Source organism: Aythya fuligula, chromosome Z (genome assembly GCF_009819795.1).
Source record: "Aythya fuligula isolate bAytFul2 chromosome Z, bAytFul2.pri, whole genome shotgun sequence".
Lineage (NCBI taxonomy): Eukaryota > Metazoa > Chordata > Aves > Anseriformes > Anatidae > Aythya > Aythya fuligula.
In genome coordinates this window covers 49373988-49398216 of record NC_045593.1, presented here as the reverse complement: position 1 = coordinate 49398216, position 24229 = coordinate 49373988, and the positions used below count along the sequence as shown (strand labels likewise).

The 24229-nt window shown below is 38.1% G+C and overlaps 1 protein-coding gene across 1 annotated transcript in view; it reads left to right on the top strand.

The window, feature by feature from the left end:
- The window catches only part of ROR2 (receptor tyrosine kinase like orphan receptor 2), a 47948-nt gene extending 24058 nt beyond the window's left edge, over nt 1-23890 (top strand). The window contains exons 5-9 of the mRNA XM_032206309.1: nt 10956-11083; nt 14958-15272; nt 17051-17296; nt 18846-19048; nt 20725-23890. Of these exons, the coding sequence (XP_032062200.1) occupies nt 10956-11083; nt 14958-15272; nt 17051-17296; nt 18846-19048; nt 20725-22167 (2335 nt within the window). The 3' untranslated portion in view covers nt 22168-23890. The remainder of the gene's footprint in view (nt 1-10955; nt 11084-14957; nt 15273-17050; nt 17297-18845; nt 19049-20724) is intronic.
- The last annotated feature ends 339 nt before the right edge of the window (nt 23891-24229 follow it).

Below are 24229 nucleotides of genomic sequence, written 5' to 3'. Positions count from 1 at the left end.
ACCCTTTTCTAGTGGCTGGGGTAGAGGACCCTGTTTCTATTTTTCTTCTTAAGAACTCCAGAGGCTTTGATTGAAACTGGCATAGAATTTCCTGTGTAGAAAAAGATCATTTTCCTAATCTGGAAAAACAACAACAACAACAACAAACAATTCCATTATGTGGAATTATGACGACACACCAGAATTATCTCATGAGGTCTGGATTCCTTAGCCAGATCTTGGTCCCACCCAGATCTTGGTCACTGGAGCCAGCCAATGGATGGAAAGCTGTAATAATAGGCCGCTGTCTTCAAACTAGATCAGCCCAGAAGAGGCGATACTTATATGTTGACAGAAAGGAATGGCAAGGCACAAAAAATATTAGGTTTTACTTCAAGACTGTGGAGGACTGTAGGCACTTCTACTAGTAGCCCCTTTTCATACCCCCAACCTTAAGTGCCAGCCCTGACATGGGTGCCAAACAATTTTATTTTCTCATGCAGATTGGCAAAGCATGCTGTAGATTGGGTATTTAGAGAATTTATCAGCTGAAGACTCATAGACTGGGCTGAGCACATGAAGATGGAAATGACACAAAAAAATAGACAAATTTGGCTAGTGTTTCATTGGAACAGCAAAGGCAAGCCCCAGCAAGTCTCAGGTGTCTGTTAATAGCACAGGAACAAAATGGCTGCCTTTTTCTTGTATTGGTTTTGGTTTGGTTTGGTTTGTGGTTTTATTTATTTATTTTTTTTTTTAAAAGAGAAAAATGACAATTTTCTCAGGACTCATTTTCTGAAACACCTGAACCATGTCTTTTAAGGTTGGAAAAAAAAATAGCTTTGGTCTTGGGAAAATTTCAGCTCCAATATATTCTGTGAAGTAAAGAGCAGCTATGAAAATAGCCTCTAGCACTGGGATGTGTTCTCAAAGTGTAACTTTCAGTAATGTTGCCTACAATATATAGTTCTTATTGCATCTATAAAAAAAAAATAATAATAATCTAACAAGTATTTCATGTTAAGAATTTCATATTAATGCTTACATGCTTTAAAGAAATCACTTACCTCATGCTGGAGTTTTCTGATAAGCAGAATAAACCATCTTTTTTGCCTAAGACTGGAAAAATTATTGTGAAACTGCTATTTCAATATTGTAAGATTATAAATAGTTATGTTTCTGTAGTTTTAATAAAAATGAACTGTGAAGGACTTTGAAGATGAACACTTTCATGTTCATATAATTATGTAATCTTGAATTTATAGCTGATGCTATGATAATTTCTGGCTGTTTTACAAAGTTCTCTGCTATCAGACATATAATCTCTGTGTTAGCTGAAATAGCAAAACCACTTTTGTTATGTTTAAAAAAAAAAAAAAAAAAAGGAAAGAAAAAAATTACACCCGTATGGTTCCTTTCATTTTTGGATTTGCTCTGATATTTTTATAAAGGATCACTTTTTTAGGGATAAAGTTCAATATTGAATTCTGAAATAATTTTTAAATAAAATATATTTAAAACCATTCTTAAAAAAAAAAAAAAAAAATTTGTACTTTTTTTAATTAAAAAGCTAAGAAGGACTTTACAGAAAACTGTTATATCCCAACATTCAAGAAAAAAAAAAAAGTATTTCATTTGTTTGTTTTGTCCTTTTTGTTTTGTTTTGTTGTTTTTGTTTTGTTTAAAATTTTAAAAATATTTTAAACTATTCCATTGTCTTCCCTGTAGCCCCTTTCTCTTTGAGTTTGTATAACTACTGTTTTTGACTGTTCTTTCTTAGTCTAATTTACTCTCAAGACTTTCTATCACCTACCTGCCATTCTGGCTTGCATATATATTCTGTCAATGGATTTTAATAAAGTGAGCAATAATATAAAATTTCTATTTCTGTGCATAATCTGCCTTTGTAAATCACACCACCTGAGTATATACTTGAAAAATGAAAGTTGATATTTTTTTAAAGGAATTTATTAGATCATGTCAATTCCTGTGTGCATTTGTGGGGTAGAGGCTGCACTAGGCATGCTTGGAGCCACATTACAAGATGCAGCTGCCCTTCCTTCACCATTCCATGCCCAGACCAGCTTGTTTGGTGAAGCTCAGTGTCCCTCTCTTCCATGGAATTACAATGATCAAAGCTGCCCCTTGTCCATCTCCCCTTGATGGCCTTCCCTTCCCGCTGGGCAGCCAACATGCCATCTTAGCTCTGTTCTTTTAGGCATAGGCAAGCTGCCCAGGTCCGGCGCTCTGTCTCCTGCATTGGCCCCAAGGCAGCGGTGGCCCAGCTCTTTGGCTGCCTGCTACCAGTTTTACTGCTGCCTTTGTACGGTAGCAATTATAATTGCATTCTCAGCTGGTGGACTCTTCTGAGAACTTGTTGGAGCTAAGCTGTGTGTACTTGCTCAGGGTGGCATGGAATGGGAAGGAAAGATAAAAGAGGAATTCTGTTTTCTGGCAGTTGGAGAAATAAAGAGTTGCTTGTTAGAGGCACTTTAAAAGGCTCATTGGTCCTACAGCTTTTTCGTGGGAGTGTCAGTGGGAGACAATTTATTACACAGTCACAACACATCAGGAAAGATAACTTGCCTTAAAAAGAAAAAAAGGGGGTGGAGAAGGAATCATAGAATAGAAGGAGACAGTCTCAATGACTCAGTCTCAATGATTTCTTTGGTGAGAAAGAAGTTGGAATGCTGCAAGGCCAGGTCCATGTTCCCATATGTTGAAATTAGCTTTCTGAAGCTTTTTCTTTTTTGAATTCTTCAGTAACCCTAATGGTAACAGATGTTTCTGATAAAAATTTCTAATACTCAACAAAGCAGACTGGCAACCTTCCTTGGATTTCCAGCTGATTCATATGATTTCAGGATTTCATCCAAGCACGTTAAGACCTGTGAAAGCAATGGGAGAATTTACATAAATACCATGTCAGTAAATCAAAAGAGATTGGAGGAAAGTTTGTAGAGAGTATTAATATTAGTTCGTTTTTTTGAATTTACATGTGGTAGTCAGAGGTTTATTACTAATGTGTCCAGGGACAATCTTCTGTTCCTTGCAGAAATTTCAGGAGCAGGTGTCCTTGCTTAGCTTTGCTTGTTTCATCACCATAAGGACTATCTGCTTTGCAAACATCAAAATTCTTTATCTTCTGTCTCCTGACATACAGTTGCACTGTATCTGAATGACTAAGCAGGTATTCTATAAGCTGGAGTTGTTACTACTTATTGAGTAACTCTGTGCTGCATCATGGGTAGAACAGCACAATAACTTGTATTTATTTAGGGCTACTTCAACTATTTCATCCAGGCTACTGTACTAAGAGCCATCTTCCCACTGTGTCTATACTTCTATATATGACTGTGGTTGAGAACAGCAATATTTTTTGGTATAACGAAACCTTTTCTAAACATGTAATGATAATTACATGAATGTCTGAGATACCGTCAAACCCCAGTAGTGCGTAGTATTATCTCATGAACACTGCCTCTGCTTCATATGTTTGGTTCTTTCCTCCATCTTTGCTAGTGAGGACTGTGTATTTCTTGTTACAGGAGTGATGGAAGAGGATTCTGTGAAAGAAGGGAAGTAAATACAAATTTCCATGGATTTTAGCCACTTAAATGACTGAAAACGGTAACTCGTAGCAAGGATACAGCTCAGCCAAAAGTGCTGACGCCCACTTAAGGCAATGCTTATAGAGCAAAACAATATGGTTTATGATTCAATGCAGGCATAGGCTTAAATTGTGTTGATGTCCACCTGTTTTCTTGGGTTTAAGTGTCTTTTAAGTAACTTGCATTAAAAACATCCTCCTTTCATGATAACATCCTCATATACATTTAAAACATTATCTGGACTGTTTAAATATGTAAGTTTAAAACAAATTATGAAGCAGACTTTGATATCTAAGTTCTGTGTTTAAAAACACTTTTTGCAAACAGGAGTGGAAATAATTGCAGTAGGCTAAAAATAAGGTTATTGTTTACAAGTTGCTGTTTGACAACTTATTTTTCTCTAGGTTATCACAAACACTAAGACTACTTGCAGCTGTGTTTTCACTAATGACATTTCAATTAATTGCTGTATCAATTACCTGACTTAAAATGGTGTCTTGAATATTATGATTAAAAAATTAATCATTTAGTATAATCAGTGGAATAAATATCAATTATTAATTTCCAATTGGACATTGAATCTAAAGTTTCAGTTCACAGCATACTTTTCAGGAACTAGCAGATAAATATTCAAATCAAACTCAGCAAAAATGGTCTGTTCATTTAATGTTCATTTAATTATTTTTTTAGCTGTTCTGTCAACTGTTACTTTTTTTTACTCATAAAAAACACATAAATAAGTGCTATTTGGTAATGTTTATGCAAATTGTACTGTAGATGTAGGGGAAATCTTACTTTGGGGGCTGCTTTTAAACTCAAGGAGCATCTGGTAGCAAAATTCATGGGCCGTATCCTTGGTGAGTGTAAATTGTCATAGGTCCATTGACTTCAACTCAGCTATGACTATATATACAGATTCCTGCACCTGTTAGTTTTTGGCTTTTTAACACTAAACTTCTCTTCCTTTCTGATTCCATTTTAAAATTTCCCTTAGTGAAAAGTGCACAGAAAAAATTTTTATATCCATCTTGCATTTTAGTGAAGTCTCTTTGAGGTTTTAACCGCTTTCATGGGTATTTTCTGTTATCCCAAGAGAGCTGATCTTTAGATGATGATGAAGATGTGGAAACAAATGATTTTATGTGCCATAAAGGTGGGTCATCTGCAGATAAAACTTTGGTCAGAGAATTAAGATGTTTATTCAGAGCACGGGGACTGGTAGAGAAGGAAGCATGTGCTGTTTTCCCACGGTGCTGGCCAGGGACATCTCCAACTAGGCAGGGTCCTACTACAAGTTGTCCCAACCATTGTTTAAACAAGAAATTGAATTTAAAGTATTCTGGTTTATTTGATATTTTCTCTGAAAGTTAAATATAGAAACCTGACCTGAAAGTACCAAGAATTTTTCTACAGTAATAGTAATATAGGTTTACTGTTTTTTTGACAAGAGGAAAAGTACATAGGACAAAGACATATGAAAACTTAATATGTTTCTCTTCTCTGTAGATCTTCTCTGTGACCTGTTTCGGGGAGAGTTATTGACTGTTAAGAGATGTGAATTCATTTTAGCCATTGAAAAGTGATTCCCTTGTGACCTGACACTATGGCATGATACTTGTCAAGAGTGGGGGGAACATATTACAAAGGTTGTAGTGCCAGATTATAACAGTTCCCAGTTTGAGGTGCAATGTAAACAAACCATGGTTATATACATATATAAAAGACAGAAATCCATGATGTTTTATTATAACAGCTTCATAGCAGCTTTCCTATACCTTAGTGTGATTTGCCTCTCTTTCACTAAACATAATGCTTTTATTCCTGTAATTCTTTGTATTTTATGTCCCTCTAAATAACTTCTAAGTTTATTATTTGAATATATATAAACAAATTGTTATCAAATTATAATTGTAAATAACTTGTTAAATGTATTAAAAGTGTAGATTGATATATATATATATTTAATGTAGTCAATGTGATGGTCTAAATTGAACCTTCAGGATTTTTATCTTGCTACTTGGTTCAAAACCATGAAATGGACTACAGAAGCTGGTAATGTATCAAAAAAACAAACAAACAAACAAAAACAGCAAGAACAACAACAAAAAATATTTTCAACAGGTAAATTTTCAGTTTTGCATGCAGAATAATGAAACTTCAGAAGATCTGTCATATTCTTTTCTATGGAATCTCGAAACTCCTTCTTAGGAAACTACTTGAGTATTACTTACAATTCTTTCCTGTATAGGTGAAAAGCCCACCGTTTTAATTGCTTTTCTTAATTACTACTTTATTTATTGCAAGGTGTTTAGTTCCCCTTTCTCCAGCTTGCTCCTATGCTAAGACTGATTTCTAGTTACTTAATTTTTACTGTTAGTTATTAATTATTGTGGCTAACAAACATTATTACAGGGAATATTCAGGGCTTGCTTATGTTTTAAACCGAATCTATATCATATGGGTGTTGGCCTCCCTCGTTTCCAATACCAGCGCTGAATTAATTACAGTGAAAAATTAAGTTACTTATTAGATTAAAAAATGGCTTCTCAATGTGTAACTGCCAGTAACAAAAAAAATCAAAGATTGTTTTTTTTCTAATGACTTGTTATTCACTTGCTGAGTCAAAATTCCCCTTTCCGGGTTTTCTGGAGGAATTGAATTCCTCTTTGCAACTGATGCATAGTGTTGCATCTGTTAACAGGAAAAATGTTTTAGCTTAAGTTTCTCTTTGTCTTTTCAAGTTAAGTTTGTGAGAGGCAACCAGAAAAAACGTATCTTACTAGCAAATAAATAGTACCTCTAGTACCTCTCAACTCTGCATTCAAAATTCATTTCATGAGCCCTTACGCTAAATTTGCTTTCAAGTGCTTTCACCATTTTCAAGTAAAGATAGTAGGTCAGCTCTCACTTCATTTTCAAAGAACCCAATGTATGCTGAAAACTGTCACTAGACTTTGCATCACAAGATTATCTTAGTATTGAGCAGAGTTTCCACAACTGCCTTTTATTTACTGGGACTTTTTTGTTTCATATGCCCTCTGGCCTACTCGGCTGTGACAGTTGCATACAATAGATTGTGTTACATAGATCTCATATAGTGTATTATACCCAGATGTATTCTTTGAGCATTTCAGATTTTCCATTCAGAAAAGCCTCTTTGTTTCCTAGGTATTTTCTTTTGTAGCCTTTTGTTCAGTGTTCCTTGTGTGTCACCTCTGGAAATATAGTGATGGTTATTGTGCGGGGGTAGCAGTGCTTGGTGCATTTTTGCAGTGCTTGCAGAAGCCTTGGACTTGTCTCCATGTACTTCTGGAGGACAGCTTTACCTTACCGATGTCTTGCATGACCTTGTGTACAGTTGTTTTCATACGGTAAATACTTGTAGCTAAAGAAAGCCATTATTTCTGAATAACATTTATTTAAAACTATCTAATAGAAAGCTACTGCTTTTTGCAGCCCATCCTCAGGGCCCGAGGGGTGTCTGAGCAGAAGGCACTGCATGTCCTGCATGAGAGTATCTATCTCATCTCCTAACAGCTCAAAAACAGCAGGCCTGGATTCAAACCATTGGTGGCATTTCTCTGTCTACAGACATTTCCAGCCATGTGTGCTTGCTTTTGTTCCCATTCAGGGACACCTAGGTCTTCCCACATATCCCAGGAAGTTACGTTTTCCATTTTTAGAAGGAGATTCAACAGGCGCTGCACCACCGAGCCTTTTATATCACTTGTTTAATTCTCCCTTTCATGCAGATTTCTTCTGCCCACAAACCTGAAGGCCAACTATGTTTAATTGGGTCATGCAGTGTGTGTGTGATGAGGAACTTGCAGATTTCCCAATGTTTTCAGACCTTGTGAGCATGGTGTATATTAGGTACACCTTATGTTGTGCATAAGACCAAAACACAGATGCTACTTTTAATTATGTGTTTTCCATACAGAAGGTTTTCCTCCTCTACCTGCATATTAGAAAGGCTAGTTCTCAACTTTTTTGTTTTTACATTAAGATCACTTTCTGAGTCTGGAAAATTAATGGTATTCACCCTGAGAAACACAAGTTGGTGTTTTAGAAAAAGGGACTGTTTAGCCATATTCCTTACAACATTGTTTTTAAACCTAAAGTCTGGTTGAAATCCACAGTCTGACAAGCAGCTGTGAGGAGAGTTCTCTTAGTGGGAGAACTTACCTTATCTCACCTGCACTCCAACTGGGTTCTGTGAAAGACTTCTTACAAGTGACTTGTCCTTGAGGTAGTCCTTTAGCAAAGGTGAAAAAGAAGGCCAAGATATAGGGTGTTCCTGACTCTTTGATGTATAAAATGAATAAATAAAATTATGTTAAAATGGAAGAAAATTATTGGTGGGAAAAGGCAATGCTGTCTTGAAACATTCAGAAAGAAAAATGGCGAATAGTATCTGTGGCTGTAATAATACCTAGTGAGCTTGTAACATTTCTGCAGGTAGGACAAATTCAAATCTTCTGGATTCCTCTTGTGGAGTCAGATTTCTGCTTTTACCAGGGTTCTTGATCAGAGCAGATTTTACAGCTCAAGGAGCAGGAAATTGAAGAGTCAGTATTTCTGCCTATTTTCAGCAGCTTTTAACTCTTACTCTAATCAGCAACTGACTTGCTGGCATATGGTTTAGGGCATGAGTCAAAGAAGCACATGGTTCCAAAGCCTCCTGTTTGAACTGAGCATGCTGCCTCTCCTGCACTATTTTATCAGATTTCCCCCACCTTGCTTTTTACTGCAAACACTTTGCCATGTGCTGAGTCTATATGTAGCAGAGGGAGGAAAGAGAAATCCATAAGGAGACTGTAAGTACCAGTAGTGCTGCCATTACTGCAGCTTTGTCAAAATCAAACATTTTGCTCAGAAGACTAACAATTTTCCCCCTTTGATCGCTAGTAGTGGCCAAGCTGAGTTGTGTGACTTGACAAAGATATGTGTAGAGCAAGAGCTCTGCTTCAGTCAGGGTATCTGACATCAGGTTACTGTTTACTTTTGCTTGCATCCATGGTAATGGTCATATCCAGTTCAGTTTAATCAGCAGTTGACTACAACATGAGAGAGGGGAGCACATGTGTGTATACATAATATCTAAGCTGTATTTAGAAGTTCTTGACAGAAATAAATAAACTGAACTAAGTAAGAGATCATACTGCTTTCTTTTGTCACCAAACCCCTGCTAGTTTTTATAGTTGGTTTTCTCTCTCTCTTTTTTTTTTTTTTTTCTCTCTCTTTTTTTTTTTTCTTTTCTTTTCTCTTTTTCCCTGTTCTGGCAAGAGAGACCTGCACTGAGAGTTGAAGTGTGAGGTACAATTTCACTTAGATACATTACAGACTTTGTTCTGCAGGATAGGGCTATAGGGGTAAGAATTTAGTCTTGAGAAAGAGGTCAAATAGGGGTTTCATATTCATTCAGCTCCTTATGGGAATTGCTGACTTCCTACTGAGGTGGTCAAGGATCATAAAACAGGCACAGAGAAACTGCTTTGATATTTTTGTCCCTTCAGGCATGATGCAGTTTTTGCAAAATTAGAGGTTTTGTTATTAGTGCGAAAGAATTTCACTGCAACATTTAATTGATCCCAAAAGACTCCTCTTTTGCTTCATCCACCACAATAGAAAAATTACCTATCTTTCTGGAAGCAGAACTTGTTTCAGAATTTGCAGACAAAAAGATGGTTTATAAGTATATAACAATCATACTGTGGTAGGAAATAAGGGCCAGATATAGACAACAACTGCATGAGACACTTCATATCATAAATCAGCATGTTTCATCTAGCAGCTGTGTGATGGGTCAGGTCCTGTTAAGTCATCATCTTTCCAGGAAGCAAGGGAGGATTGATGCTCAAGTAATGATTGATAGTTCCAGCTTTTGGCTACCCTGTGTGGACAGTCCTGCCTACCCTCCCTCCTGCTTCCAATGAGTTTATAACCTAAGGAATAGAGGTGACATTTCCCTGAAGAGATTTTTCAGGAAGAAGCAACAGGGGAAAAAATAAAGGAACATTCTAAAACAGAATAGGATATCAGGGATAACAGGCTGCAGTCAGCACTGTGTAGGTGCTGGGTGGTATGCTCATCATGGCTAGCTGTTGTCAGACTGCAGGTTTTAGTGCTGGTTTGGCCCAGATGGAGTTTTGTAGTTTTACACATTTTCACTAACAACCTTGTCCTGCTCATGCGACATGCAAAACAGGAAGGATGAAGATGTGTGTAGAAGAAATTGAAATATGTGTAGCCAAAACAGGTATCAACATCTGAAGGTAATAAATAGAGTATGAAATGCAGAAGAATATAGGAGTAATATTTCAAATATTGCTGGCATTGGAGGGGATGCCTCACACTTTTGACCTGACTGTTAGGAAAGATGACTAAGTTTTGGGGTATCCAAGGATTTCTCCAGAGTGATGTTTTTCCAGGTCACATTTTATGCTTTTTTTCAGTACATCATGCAATGAGTGATGTGCTATGAACCCATCAAGCTAGTGGATCCTGGCACAGAGACTGTGCTGTGCCAGAGGAAATGCATGGTATAGTGGAGATTCTCTCTGAGAGTGCCCTCACTAGGAAGCCCCTTTGCAGGGCTCAGAGAGTTAACATCTACAGATCAGTATTATTTACTTGGGCTTTGAGGATGCTGTGTTGAATGACTGAGCCTTTAGGCTAGTCCTGTTAAGTCAAAATATTTACAATGATGTCAGGGAGTTGAACTTGGCCCAAAAGCTCATTCAGTTGAAAAATGTATTAAACTATAGGTAGGAAGAAGAATTTGGTATTGACTCTGACCAGGCAGAGGAGGAAAGAGGTTTAAACCTTGATTACTTTTCACTCTGTTTACCTAACTAAGCATTCAAAACTATTCCTTATTTTAATTAAAGTTTGGCAAGGTGTCTTCTGCTGTTCACTACAGGAAATGAAGAAAGAGCAAGCGTGAGGTGGGAGAAGAGAACCAACTGTTTTTCTAATTGTACTGGATGCAGTTAGATGCCAAAACTGCATGTGGACATGTAACAAGATCTATGTTACTGCCTCAGTCTAACAGCTTTTTAGTAAATTTATCTGTCAAACTTCATTACTATTAGAATATGATTTCAAAATTAATCTCAGGTTTTGTTTTACTTTTTTTTTTCTTCCCCTCCCCCCTCCCCCCCCCCCCCCCAATAAGCTATAGTGTGCCTCATTAGTACTAGTGTAGAGAGAATTGAAGGAGAAAGCTGCATCTGAAGAACTGAACAATTTTAGATTTGCATTTTTGGGGGATTTTCTCCTTTTATAAGAATATGTTTTATAAAAATTAATTGCGATATACAGTCCTAGACATTGACTTATACCATCCTAACCTGTCTTTTGCAGAGAAGATTACCATGAAGATGGTTTCTGTCAACCATACAGAGGAATTGCATGTGCTCGAATCATTGGAAACAGGACCATATATGTGGACTCCCTCCAGATGCAAGGGGAAATTGAAAATCGAATTACTGGTAAGGTTATAGATCTCTGTAGCAGAACTGAAAGCTATGGAAATATCCAATTCAGGTACAAGCAATGTACCTGAATCCTTTTCAGGTTTTTAAGTCAATGACTAAGATATACTCTATTAAGACTCAAAGTAGGTGATCCATTCTCTCACTTGTGCATATAGCAGAATTTGAAGCAAGGAAGCAAGAAGCAAGGAATTTCCTTGCCTTAAGTAAAATATTGGGACATTTTCTTTTAAACAACTTGTAGTTCCTGCTGGAACTTCTTGCATGACAGATTCCAACACACGATTTTTTAAAAAGCAAATGCCTTCTCATGTAAAAATGAATAAATAAATAAGTTGTGCCTTAGTTTTCTTGAAGTAAGTATAGTGGCTTTTCCCTTGAGTTTCCTCCCATACTGCATAATCACAGAAGAGTCTGGATTTCACACTGATTTATATAAAGCAAGAGCTGACCTTCCTGTGCTCTGCCCCTGCTGATTCCTTCTCTGGTCATCATTTCAGAATACACTCATAAAATGTTTCCAAAATGTTAATGACTTTTAATGGGCTGTATATCAACACAGATTTTTCTTCGCTGGACTTTCACTCATCAGAGTGATCATTGATGATAGCAGCTGCAATTCTGATGGACACAATCAAAGCAAGCAAATCAATCTGTGGAACAGAGCAAACCTTCTATTGTTATATATGGCCAATTAGCACAGTCCATCATGAGCTTATTTGCGTCTGGCCAGATACAGCTAACTAATTGAATCTGGAATTTAAACAGAACCAGTTGCCAAAAAAATCTTGAGTTTACTTGTCATCTCTGTCCCCTTAAATATATTACTTTAAAGGCTCATTGTCAAGCCAGAAATCCAGGTCAGTTTTTTTTTCTTCTTGACATTAGGATATGGTGATCAAATCTGGGATAACTGAAACCTCAGTTCCAATCTTTTTTTGTCCTTCTATGACTCATTTCCCTCCCTTCTTTCTCATGTACTCTGTTGGAATTCTGGTCTTTTTTACCATTCTATCACTAATAAATTCATAGTATTGATACCACATTTTTGCTATGACATCAAATCTGTCTTGACCAGATGCAGAAAATGGTTATTGATCAAGTCATATTTGTTTCTGGAATATACAACATGAACATTCATAATCTGGCTGGTGGTTCCCCAGTACCACCAATTATTGGTTAGCTTTTTGGAGGTTGTGGGCTGGGACACTGTACAGGAGTTAGAGAGAATTTCTATTGTTAACTTTCTTTAGGCTGAAAACTCTGAACCACCGCATAGAACTGCCTAGTACCCAGCTAGGCAGTAATGATAAAGTATTAATAACTTAGCATTTTTAGGGTATACACATCTGAAGGACATACCAGAAGCCATGTGCAAACTATACGACTTCATAGTCCTATAGAACTATAGGACTTCACAATACGCTTTGTTCTTGAGTCTTCTTAAAAATAAAACAAGTGTTGCGATACTGGGTGTTCCCTGCCCAAATGCCGGTATATTTTTGAAACTCCTGTACCTGGTTAGGTAAAGTATTTGCTGTATAACTTCTCCTTAGATTTTGTTTACACTTTTGCCTGTGCTTTTTAAGTTTTTGGTGGAATCACTTTGTACTCGGAACTGTACACCATTCAGTGGAGGTTGTGACTGGGTAACGGTGACACCTACCGTCCAACAGTACAACCACTTGAAAAGGTCACAGGCAACATCACTGCCCGTGTCAGGGGGGTTGGAACTAGATCTTTAAGGTCCCTTCCAACCTGAGCCATTCTCTGACTCTATAATATCTACAGGGAATTTCCATTCTGCATTCAGAATGAAATCACTTCATCTCTACTGCCTGTGGTGCTGCTTGGTCCTGGTCATGCAGTAATATGAGAAACAGAGCCTGAAAAAAAAAAAGGAGGACACTTAGGGGAAAAACTTGAAACATGACTTAAAAGACCGGAAGGCCAACAATAAAGAGTGCATTGACCTCACCCCTGAACCGTGGATATGTGTGATTAGCAATGTCTTTACTGTGCTGTTTAATATCTATTTGACTGAAAAAATAAACCCCTCAGATGCTTTAATCTTTCCACATATTTCCCACATATTTCATTCAGATGTCCTCAACATGTTTCCCACATACTTTGTTCAGATGCTCTTCTTTCAGTCTTCAGTCTGGAAAGAGACAATCTGGAAAGAGACCTAGCAGTACAATAATAAATTCAGGGGTTTACCATAGTTTTGTAGGAGCAAGCAAACTTTGAGAAAGAAGCTTAGAAAAACATGAGTGGCTGATGGGGTTTCTGGGCCATTTCTGGCAGACTTGGAAAACCAAGGATCTTGGCAGTGATATGCAGGGTTTGGATGGGGAAACACTTCATACTGCTGATGTTTTGCTCCCGGTACTGCTGCCCGCCCTTTGGCACATAGTAATCAGACTCTCCCTGTGTTTCTCCATCTGCATTTCTTGTTTCTGTGCTATGCTATCACTACACACCCTTGCTTGCTTCCCATCAAAATAAGGCCACGATTATAAATTACGCACCTTTCCCTCCTGGCAATCTAAATTCTGTAACACCTTCACAAAAATTAGTATGGAATTTCAGATAGCCAACTGCTTCTGTCCTGCAAGTTGAATTTTTCCCTGTTAGTCTTAAGGACATGTACATCTCATAGCTGTTTTCTGAGACCTGATGTTGTGCTTGCATCCAGTATTGAAAGGTTATGTTCCTGTATTAAAATCAACAAAGGTACAGGCTGTACAAAAGGCTGGAGCTGGGGCTGTTGCATGTGTGATGTGTAGAAAGAGATAGGAGTTTCTCTCATAGCAGGTGGCAGCAGGAAGTAGATGGTAGGAAGGAGAGAGCTATACAAGAGGGAAAGAATTGATCCATAGGTTAGAAAGACACTGTTGAATGACTTGGGCTACTCATTTCCTTTCTTTTTACAATGTTCATAGGTGGGATGTGCAGTCCAGCAAGCCTTACTCAAAACTGACGTTTTCCAGTGTGGGATTGAATGTTTCTATGTTTAAAGCTTGATTCATCCCAGATATATGATGCACAACATGTACACTTCTCTTTTTTACTTCTCTCATTATTATTATTATTACTATTAGTAGTAGTAGTAGTAGTATAATTTATTTTATTTTATCATGCAAGAAAACTCCCAGATAAACATTAGTGTGTAGGTGGTGAGAGCTGAAGGAGAGGATCAAGTCATTAACCTTATCTCATCAATACTCATCTTAATGCTATCAGTATTCTGATATTGATTACATTTATTTTTTCCCCAAACTGCTGCCAGTTAGGCTTCTCTTATAAATTAATAGCAATATCTCCCCAAATACGAATGGCATACTTCCTTTTGTCTGTCAAGACCTGAAAAACACTTGTCTTGCTTATTGATCAGAATGTCCGTAGGAGAAAGAAGCTAAATTATCCTCATTCAAATTTTATCCAACTAGAAACTTTGGGAACTTTGGTCAGCATTCTGTTAGGTGAATCTTGCCTTGGATCTTTATCCTTTCAGGTTAGTCAAAGTTAGTCAGGTGCCAACAATTTACTCAGTTAGTTACCTGGGTAACTTCCTAAGAACTGAGGTCCTACAAGCTAATTGCAGATGTCAGAGGGTCTCTGGGATGCTGTGGTTTATTATTATTATTAATAATAATAATAATTATTAATAATTATTATTTTTATTTATTTATTTTTTCCTGCATTTGTCACCTGTCCTTTGCTGTAGAGATAACCTCATTGCCCTACTGCTCAGTAGGCTTTCAGAGCCCCAACTAGAGGTGAAAGATGTAAAAAGTAAATGATGTAAAAATTGTTTTGAATGTGTATTGTGAATTAATACTTAAACAGTATTTTTATTCCTTCCTAGCTGCATTTACCATGATTGGCACTTCCACACATTTGTCTGATCAGTGCTCACAGTTCGCCATACCATCGTTCTGCCACTTTGTGTTTCCTTTGTGTGATGAGCGCTCTCGGACCCCAAAGCCACGGGAGCTGTGCAGGGATGAATGTGAAGTTCTGGAGAATGATCTCTGTAGACAGGAGTACAACATTGCGAGGTCAAACCCCCTCATACTGATGCAGCTGCAGTTGCCTAAGTGTGAGGATCTCCCACGACCTGACACACTGGAAGCTGCCAACTGTATAAGGATTGGGATCCCTGTGGAGAGACTCAGCCGATGTAAGTCAATATACTGCTTTTTGCAGTGTTAATACTGACCATAATCTTGCATTGTTGTAAGGGACAGTTAGGATGGTGAGGAAGCTTAAAGGACGGTGTTTAGTACTAGAAAGGGTTCTGTCAACTACCCTGAGCTACAAAACTGTGTTCACAGTTTTGTGAACCTGCCTCAGATATGCTTGGGGCAGCCATGCATTGCAGGCTTCCCTTTCCAGGTGCCTGTCCCCATCTCTGACTCCATTCTTACCTTTCTGGATGAGTCCTCCTGTACAGCTATTCGTGAGCTCTGTTTACATGTCAGTAAACCTTAAATTTGCTGTGGAAGCTTCACTGGAAAAGTCTGCTAAGAAAGTTAATTTTCAATGTTCATTCTTTCTATATGGAAATCCACAACAGCTCTAACTCTGTAAACTGAGCTTGGGGTGTAATTGTCTTTCTTTACCCACACAGGATGGGTGAAAATGTTAATCTCACTTCAGTGAATATACATTTGCAAACAGGAGTAGAAGGGTTGTTCAGTTGTCAGTTGTTATGTGCTGACAATTTCTCTGCCTACTAGATTTCCTAGCTATTTATCACCAGCCTCCTACAAAGCTCAACAAGGAAGGTCCAAGAGACTAAAGATGGTTTAAAGTTCAAAGACTGATAAGATTATTCTGAATATCCGTTCTCTGAAGCCAGAGTTAGGAGCAGGGGTAATGACATAAGAGTAGGCATGCAAGACTTGCTGTGTGCTGATAAAGCAATAACCCAGTGTAACTGGGAAGCAGAATTAACTGAGAAAGTGATGGTAGAGTGGATAAGCCAGGGAAAATATATCAAGCAAAACGAATGAGCATAAAAAACAAGTCCAGCAATGATTTGGAAGTGTGGCTGCCTGTGACTGTCAGAGATAGTGGTGCTCCCTCTGGTGGAACAGCCGCAGTTGAAATGCCCTCAATTTTTTTTTCAGGAAATGAGAAACGGAAGCTTTGTGAGTGTTGGATTCCTGAGGGCTGGGGAGGGAGATTTAGAAAAATGAAGAAGGCAATGTTGCAAGCATACAGAAGAAAATGCATGTTTCAGTTCATTTGCTACATGTGAGAGACAACAACTCAAAAAGTATGGAGAGAGGGTAACAGCAAAACAGAGAGAATAAAGATAGTTCAGCAGATACAAAAGTGATGTATATAAATAGAAGAAAAGCTTGAATCCCTTTTTTTATAAAGGAAAAAAGAAGAAAAACTGACAAGAGGCAATAGAAAATACAGCACTTGTTTCTCTTGTAAGTCAGCATGTCAGAAAATAAGATTATGAGAAATAAAGGTGGTACAAAGTTTACACTGCTGGCACCAGAAGACTTTTCCTGAAATGAAACTCATAACTATAATTCAGTTGAATTTATCTTTTCCTGTATCTAAAGGTCCATACATACTACTTAGTACTAACTGACATACAGAGTTACCAAATAATAGTGTGTACAGCCATAAGCTGAGACACGCAAGGGCAGAATTCAGATGTATCTGTGTATCAAAGGGTACAGACTGCCACAGAACTGAAATTAAAAAAAAAAAAAAAAAAAAAAAAAAACAAAACACAACAACAACACAACTTTGATTTAAATCCTGAAGTACCCAAATTCAAGTACTTAAATCCTAGCATGCTTTGTTTTGGTTTTGGTTTATTTTTGCTTTGTTTTTGCTTTTTACATAAGTGGCCTACGCACTTCAGCTGTTTTGGATTTGCTGGCCCCTGATTGTTTTGTTATTTGTAACTTTTCACCAAACACTTTTTAACAGATCATCAGTGCTACAATGGTTCTGGAGCAGATTACAGAGGGACAGTCAGCGTTACCAAATCTGGCCACACTTGTCAACTCTGGGACTCCCAGAGTCCCCACAACCATGACCTGACAAGTGCACAGTTTCCAGAGCTAGGTGGAGGACATGCATATTGCCGTAACCCTGGAGGTCAGATGGATGGGCCTTGGTGTTTTACAAAGAATAAAAACGTACGCATGGAACTGTGTGACATACCTTCTTGTAGTATGTATTCTCTTTCTTTTTTCCCCTACTACTGCCCCAAATCCCATGTGATTTTTAATTGTCCGTATTTTACAAGTGCAATTTACTTGGAGAGTTAAGTTTTCAAATGTTTCACTTACTATAATGTGGCATCCTTGTATTGTGTTATACACATTTAATGTTTTCTTGCCAGATGATACATTTGTTATCTGTATGAGTTTGGTTCGCTCACATTACTCAGTGATATATTGCTTCTGCTCTGTGTGGCATCTTAGAGTCAGTGAGGATTTTTAGATCCTGTAGAGGGAGATATAACACTGCACTTGGTTGCAGGGAAACTGAGTGAAGCACAGAAGAAGGGATGTCATGAAACAGATGATTGTATCAGAAGTGCCCTACGTTATCTGCTTGTAGATCTTGTACTGCACGAGTGAGAGCAAAAATAAAAAACTGCCTCTCATAGCTTAATGCAGTCTGTTTGCTTCCCTGTATTGGTGCAGACTTCATTCTAGAGCTGCTACAGTGGTAATAGTCATTAGATGTGACAAAGCAATTTGGTACTGTGCTTCATTAGGAAGAAACCCATGTCATCTGCAGCAGCAAATGTACCATGAAAGCCATAAAAATGTTTTTATTACAGATTGCCTGTATATTTAAGAGCGCTCAAAAATGATATGAAATTTCTAAGTTCACTTTTTTCACAGTAACATGATTTGACATATACAATAAATTTCTACATTGCATGTAACATGGTATAAAGTAACGTGGGGAAGTGGTTGTGGTGAAAGCAGTAGCCACAAATAGCAAAACCACAGACTGCAGAAGACTTCCTAGGCAGTTCCAGTGAATGTTTTGGACATCACTGTGCTGTCCTACAGTCTCTAAGTACCAAGTATTTCAGAAAGCTTCCAGAATAGTCTTATTAAATGTATTGATGACCTTTTCATCGCTGTCTCACTGTAACATAAAACCACTTTAATTTTATTAAGTACATAGCAAACAATATCTCTGTCAGGGGGAGGTGAGATTTACTTTATTCTGGGTGGAAGTGGTACCAGTGGAGTTAAAAAGTGGAGAAAGTGCTGATGAAATGGCTGAGGTGAAATGAGAATGCCAGACTGTAACAGTGTGCCCTGGTTTATCACATTGAGATTACTGCTTTATATACTGTGCTGAAGACTATTCACTTATTTTATATTCCCTGGACAAGATACTGCAATTACAGTCAAGGCTATATTCTGCAGTTTCTACAACTGGAAGCTTCAAAAATAAAGTGAAATAAACCATATGCTGGTACAGCCAACACAAACTGCATTAAATCTGGGAGTCCAAGTTTATCTTTGTACTGCTTGCTGCTATGTTTATTCAAATGTATTAGAAATATTTCATGGAAAATTATGAGGAAGGGGAGAGTAACACAACTTCTGTTTTCAATTTAGAGGTGTTTTCTTTTTGTTAAAAAGTATATTGTTAGCAATTATGGCCATTCGTTTTATTTATTTAGTTAGTTATTTATTGTTAACGAATTAAAAATACATATTATAAATGGTGAACATTTCTGTGCTGACAGGTCCACGTGACAACAGCAAAATGGGAATCCTCTACATCCTGGTTCCCAGCATAGCAATCCCTTTGGTTATTGCCTGCCTTTTCTTCCTGGTCTGTATGTGCAGAAACAAGCAGAAGGCATCTGCTGCTACACCACAGCGCCGCCAGCTGATGGCATCTCCTAGCCAGGACATGGAAATGCCACTCATTAATCAGCACAAGCAGGTATTTCTTCCCAGATTTTGCTTAGGCCACAGACTTCCAGTGTGTCATGATTTACCTTGTCTCAGATTTTCTGTGCTGGAATCAAGACGTTTTGCAAGGCACCTAGTTTTCATATTGTGATGGCCATCTACTTTAGTGAACATGAGGTCTCGCATTCACTAGCTGTGTCTAGAAATCTTGCCCTCTGGCAACAGCTTTCAGTACGAAATATTTCATGACATCTGCACTTACCTGTCAATACCCATTCTTGCGTCCTGTCTCAGTGACTGGGAATGTTGTTATTTCTGATCCAATCTTCAGCCTGCAGCTCATTTTCGCTCTTGGTAACAACAAGACTGGTTAGCTTGTTTCAAGCAGGGTGCACAACGGGTTTTCATCTTTAATCTGTTGGCTTGTTCTGCTGGTATTCTTAGCCACCACAAATGGGGAGCTGAGCTGAGATGCAACAGGCTGTGTTTCACAAATGATGGTGAAACAAAAACAGCTTTGAGTTGCAGTCTATAGATCTCATCTCCTGCATATAATTTTCTGGGTCAGTTAAATGATCTTCATGTTAAAATCCTGTTCATATCTAATGCTGAATTTCTAATCATAGCATTTACAAAGCACACATTCTCAAAAGCAATGCCCAGTTTGAAACAGTTGGCAAAATCTGCTCAAGATACGGCATATTTTTTTGCAGGATATTACTGTTTGTAACAAATGACATTGATTTTGTATGATAAGGTGGAGGTTTCATGGCTAAGCGTGGGCTGTGTTGGAAACTGTCTGGTACAGTTCACAGTCTGTTGGGCACTAAAATCAGAGCTTGTTCCCAAATCACCTGTTAAAGCCTCTTTCCAGCCTGCTCTGCTCCCTCCTGCTGCAGTGCCCTCTGTGTGAGTCTGTGCTGGCTGTGCCTGGCTTGGCCAGGGACTTCTCCAGCCCATGCTGCTTGGGACATGCCCATCAGATCACCATCATGAACTCCCTTTCTTTCCCTGCTAGTTGGAGATGGGAGGCAGTATCCAGGGATTTCTGACTTGGCTTTGCCAGCTTTTCCTTCCTGTATCAGAGGGAAGCTCCTTCCTCCTTCTGTTCTTCTTCTTTCCCACTCTTTGACACAGCTTGTTCAAGTTTTCTCAGCACCAGTGATGTGTACTGCTGCCCATAGGCAGGGGCTGTTGCTATCGTGCGATGGAGGAGGAAAGATAAATCTGATATTGGAAAACTGAAAGAGGGAGTGTTCAAACCTTCTTTTATTGGAAAGGATGTTCCAGTTCATTCTGCAGCTGCCAACTCCTCATTCAGTTCCCATGGCCTTTTGAGAGTGGGCACATCTGTGCTGAACTGTAGGGCAAGTGCAGTTGCATTTAATAGGTATCATCATTAGCCTGACTTACTCTGAACTGATTATTCATCTAGCTTGCAGGAAATATGGTAGCTCCTTTATTGAAATAATTAGGCTTATCATCTTGCAGCATAATTCAATTTACACTTTTGATAATAGTATAACTAATTTCAAGGTAAACTGTAAAATCAATATGCTGGTGTGAATATATAAAAAAGTTGAAATGTTATTTTGACACATTTTATCTTCCATTCAGAGCACTGTGAGCTTTTCTTTAATAGATTCTGTTGTTCAGAAGCACTGTGATTTTTTACTGATTTTCTTTTTTTTTTTTGTTTTGTTTCAGGCTAAACTTAAAGAAATTAATCTGTCTACTGTACGGTTTATGGAAGAACTAGGAGAGGAGAGATTTGGAAAAGTCTACAAGGGGCATCTTTTTGGTACTGCACCAGGTGAACAAACGCAAGCTGTTGCTATCAAGACACTTAAGGACAAAGCAGAACTGGCTCTTCGGGAAGAATTCAAACATGAAGCAATGATGAGATCACGATTACAGCACCCAAACATTGTTTGTTTGCTGGGAATTGTGACAAAGGAACAACCCATAAGCATGATTTTCAGTTATTGCTCCCACAGTGACCTGCATGAGTTCTTGGTGATGAGATCTCCCCATTCAGATGTTGGCAGCACTGATGATGACAAGACAGTCAAATCCACTCTGGAACCAGCAGACTTCTTCCACATCGTGACTCAGATAGCTGCAGGAATGGAGTATCTTTCAAACCACCATGTTGTTCATAAGGACTTAGCCACTAGAAATATATTGGTGTTTGATAAACTGAATGTGAAAATATCTGATTTAGGCCTTTTCAGGGAAGTTTATGCTGCTGATTACTACAAACTGATGGGAAATTCCCTTCTTCCTATCCGTTGGATGTCCCCTGAGGCTATTATGTATGGCAAGTTTTCTATTGATTCAGATATATGGTCATATGGAGTTGTGTTGTGGGAAGTTTTCAGCTATGGCCTGCAGCCTTACTGTGGTTATTCTAACCAGGATGTCATTGAGATGATCAGGAACCGACAGGTTTTGCCATGTCCTGACGACTGCCCAACATGGATATACACTTTGATGTTGGAGTGTTGGAATGAATTTCCCAACAGAAGACCAAGATTTAAAGATATACACAACAGACTTAGAACGTGGGGAAACCTTTCAAATTACAACAGCTCAGCACAAACCTCTGGGGCAAGCAACACCACACAAACAAGTTCTCTCAGCACAAGCCCTGTCAGTAACGTCAGCAATGCTAGGTACATTGGACCAAAGCAGAAAACTCCAGCTTTCCCTCAACCGCAGTTCATACAAATGAAAGGGCAGATGAGACCAATGGTCCCACCTCCTCAGCTCTACATTCCAGTCAATGGTTACCAGCCAATGCCCGCCTATGGTGCCTATTTGCCAAATTTTTACCCTGTCCAAATTCCAATGCAAATGGCTCCTCAGCAAATGCCCCCCCAGATCATTCCCAAACCAGGCTCCCACCACAGTGGGAGTGGATCCACCAGCACAGGCTATGTAACAACGGCTCCTTCCAATGCATCGGTGGCTGACAGGGCTGCTCTGCTCTCAGAGGGCACAGATGACACGCACAATGGAGCAGAAGACATTGCTCAGAATCCTGTCCAAGAGGAGGAGGAAGAGGAGGGGTCTGTGCCAGAAACAGAATTGCTGGGTGATAATGACACACTTCAGATGGACGAAGCAGAAATTCAGTCTGAAGCCTAAGGAATGTGGCCTCATTACTAAGGATTTCACATCACTTCTGTGATTGGAGACTGTAGATCTTTAGGCTAAAGATCAATGAATTTGATTTGACTAAAAGAAGCACAACCAAAAATCTACACCCATGTAAATTACAGCAATAATGATATAATGGGTTTATTGACCATTGTCACCATCAGCATTTTGCAAATATGATGGTATGGAATTGCTGGGTTCAATCTTTTTTACAGTCCTACAGTTCTTGAGGGAAGCTGCTTTTCAGTAATGTACTGTTGCTGTGCAACATATTGCTGAGTAGCATTGCACATCATGTATATCATGATATGTGAGTGTAATGTTAGTGAATTATGCTTAAACCAATAACACAAAAAGGAATCCAACTACAGTTGCCCTCAGCATATAGAAGTGCCCTGGTTGTGATGAACAGCTTAGTTTATAGTATTTATCTCTTTGATATAATGGACACAAGATTGTTGTTTGCTTTTTGAGTCTGAAAAACTAACAAGTTGAGAATACTGATCCGTGGTTGTATTATAAGAAAAGTAGAGAAACCGAACATAAAATTGGCTGTGCTGAGTGAGACCATGGGTCTGTCTAGCCCATATACATGTCTCCATAGACAGTCAATAGTGCTTGCCCAGGGAAGAGTAAAAGGGCAATTTCCCTTGAACCGTTTCCCCAGGGTATTTCTCCAGGCTCCAGCAACTTGTGGCTTAGGGACTTCCCAAGCCAGAGGTGGATTTTTTTTTTTTGTTGTTTCATTACCTTCAATGGAATTTTCTTCCATGAATTTATCCAAAATGATTGGGAACCCACAAAAACTTATAGCATCCACAACAACCTGTGGAATAACATGAGAGAAGAGAGGATGTCTTTCTTTCATCATTCCCAATGAATGACTGTGACAGAAGCTTCCAAATGACATCATCTGACTGCATTTGTGGATGAAAGTATTTCTTCTCTGCTGTGTATTTTCAGCAGCAAGCAGCCTTAATACACTGTTAATCAAAAATGGGGATATTGTAGGTATGCACTAACTTAACAATCCAACTTTAATTGCATATTGGTTGTCAAGTAAAAAAGGCTCCACATACATGTTCCTACATTGTAAAAATGTTGGGGTTTGTGCGGGGTTATAAACTCACTTGATTTACTGCAATTACTGCTGGATTGCATGTGAAACCATGTATTTTTTTTTTCCTGCCTCTTTAGTGAAAATGGTTCTTTGAACTTTAGAAGACCAAAATAAGCAATATTGTACAGAGCGCTGGTTTTGTCTTCTATTTGCAGGATGAATCATGTACAGACCTTAAAATGTAATTTATGTTTTACTACATTTTATATACCTTTTTCTTTGAAATATTTGGATTTTTTGAACAAATGACTTTATAACTTAATCATTTACAATATTCACATGTGGTACAGTTTTATTGTATTGCTGTTTCCTTTTGTTAAACATGCAGACTGGTCCATACATTTCACGACTCTTTCTGTAATACAAGAAATACACATTCTCGTTGTAGTATTGTAGCCAACACACACTATAGCTATAAGTTGTACATCCAGAACATGGAGTATTCAATAAAGTAATGCAAAAAGTATGATTAAGTATGTTATCTTTATAGTTCCTACAGCTGTTTTTTTGTTGTGGTACACGTCAAAGTAGAAATGGCCACAGTCCCTTAGGTTACAGATATCATGCCTAAACTATTGATTGTTTTGTTGTGCGTGGTTTGGTGTTTTTTTTTTTTTTTTTTTTTTTTTTTTTTTTTGTTTGTTTTGTTTGTTTTGGTTTGTTTTTTTAATTACATGGGGATACATTTTAAGTCATGTATCATTGTGATCTAAACTCTATGTTCATGGTATGGCAGCGTTACTTGTTTCCAGCATTTCACCTGGATTTGGAAATGCACTGGTAGGAATAAAATATGAAAACTTTATTGCTTGTGTTAATATAATGCAGCTTTGGGTGCTATTAATAAATAAAGGATAAATAAAAAGAAATGTGAAGTTTATTTACTCTAAGTTCTTTGTTTCTCCTAGGTTTCTTGTTCTCATGTTCATA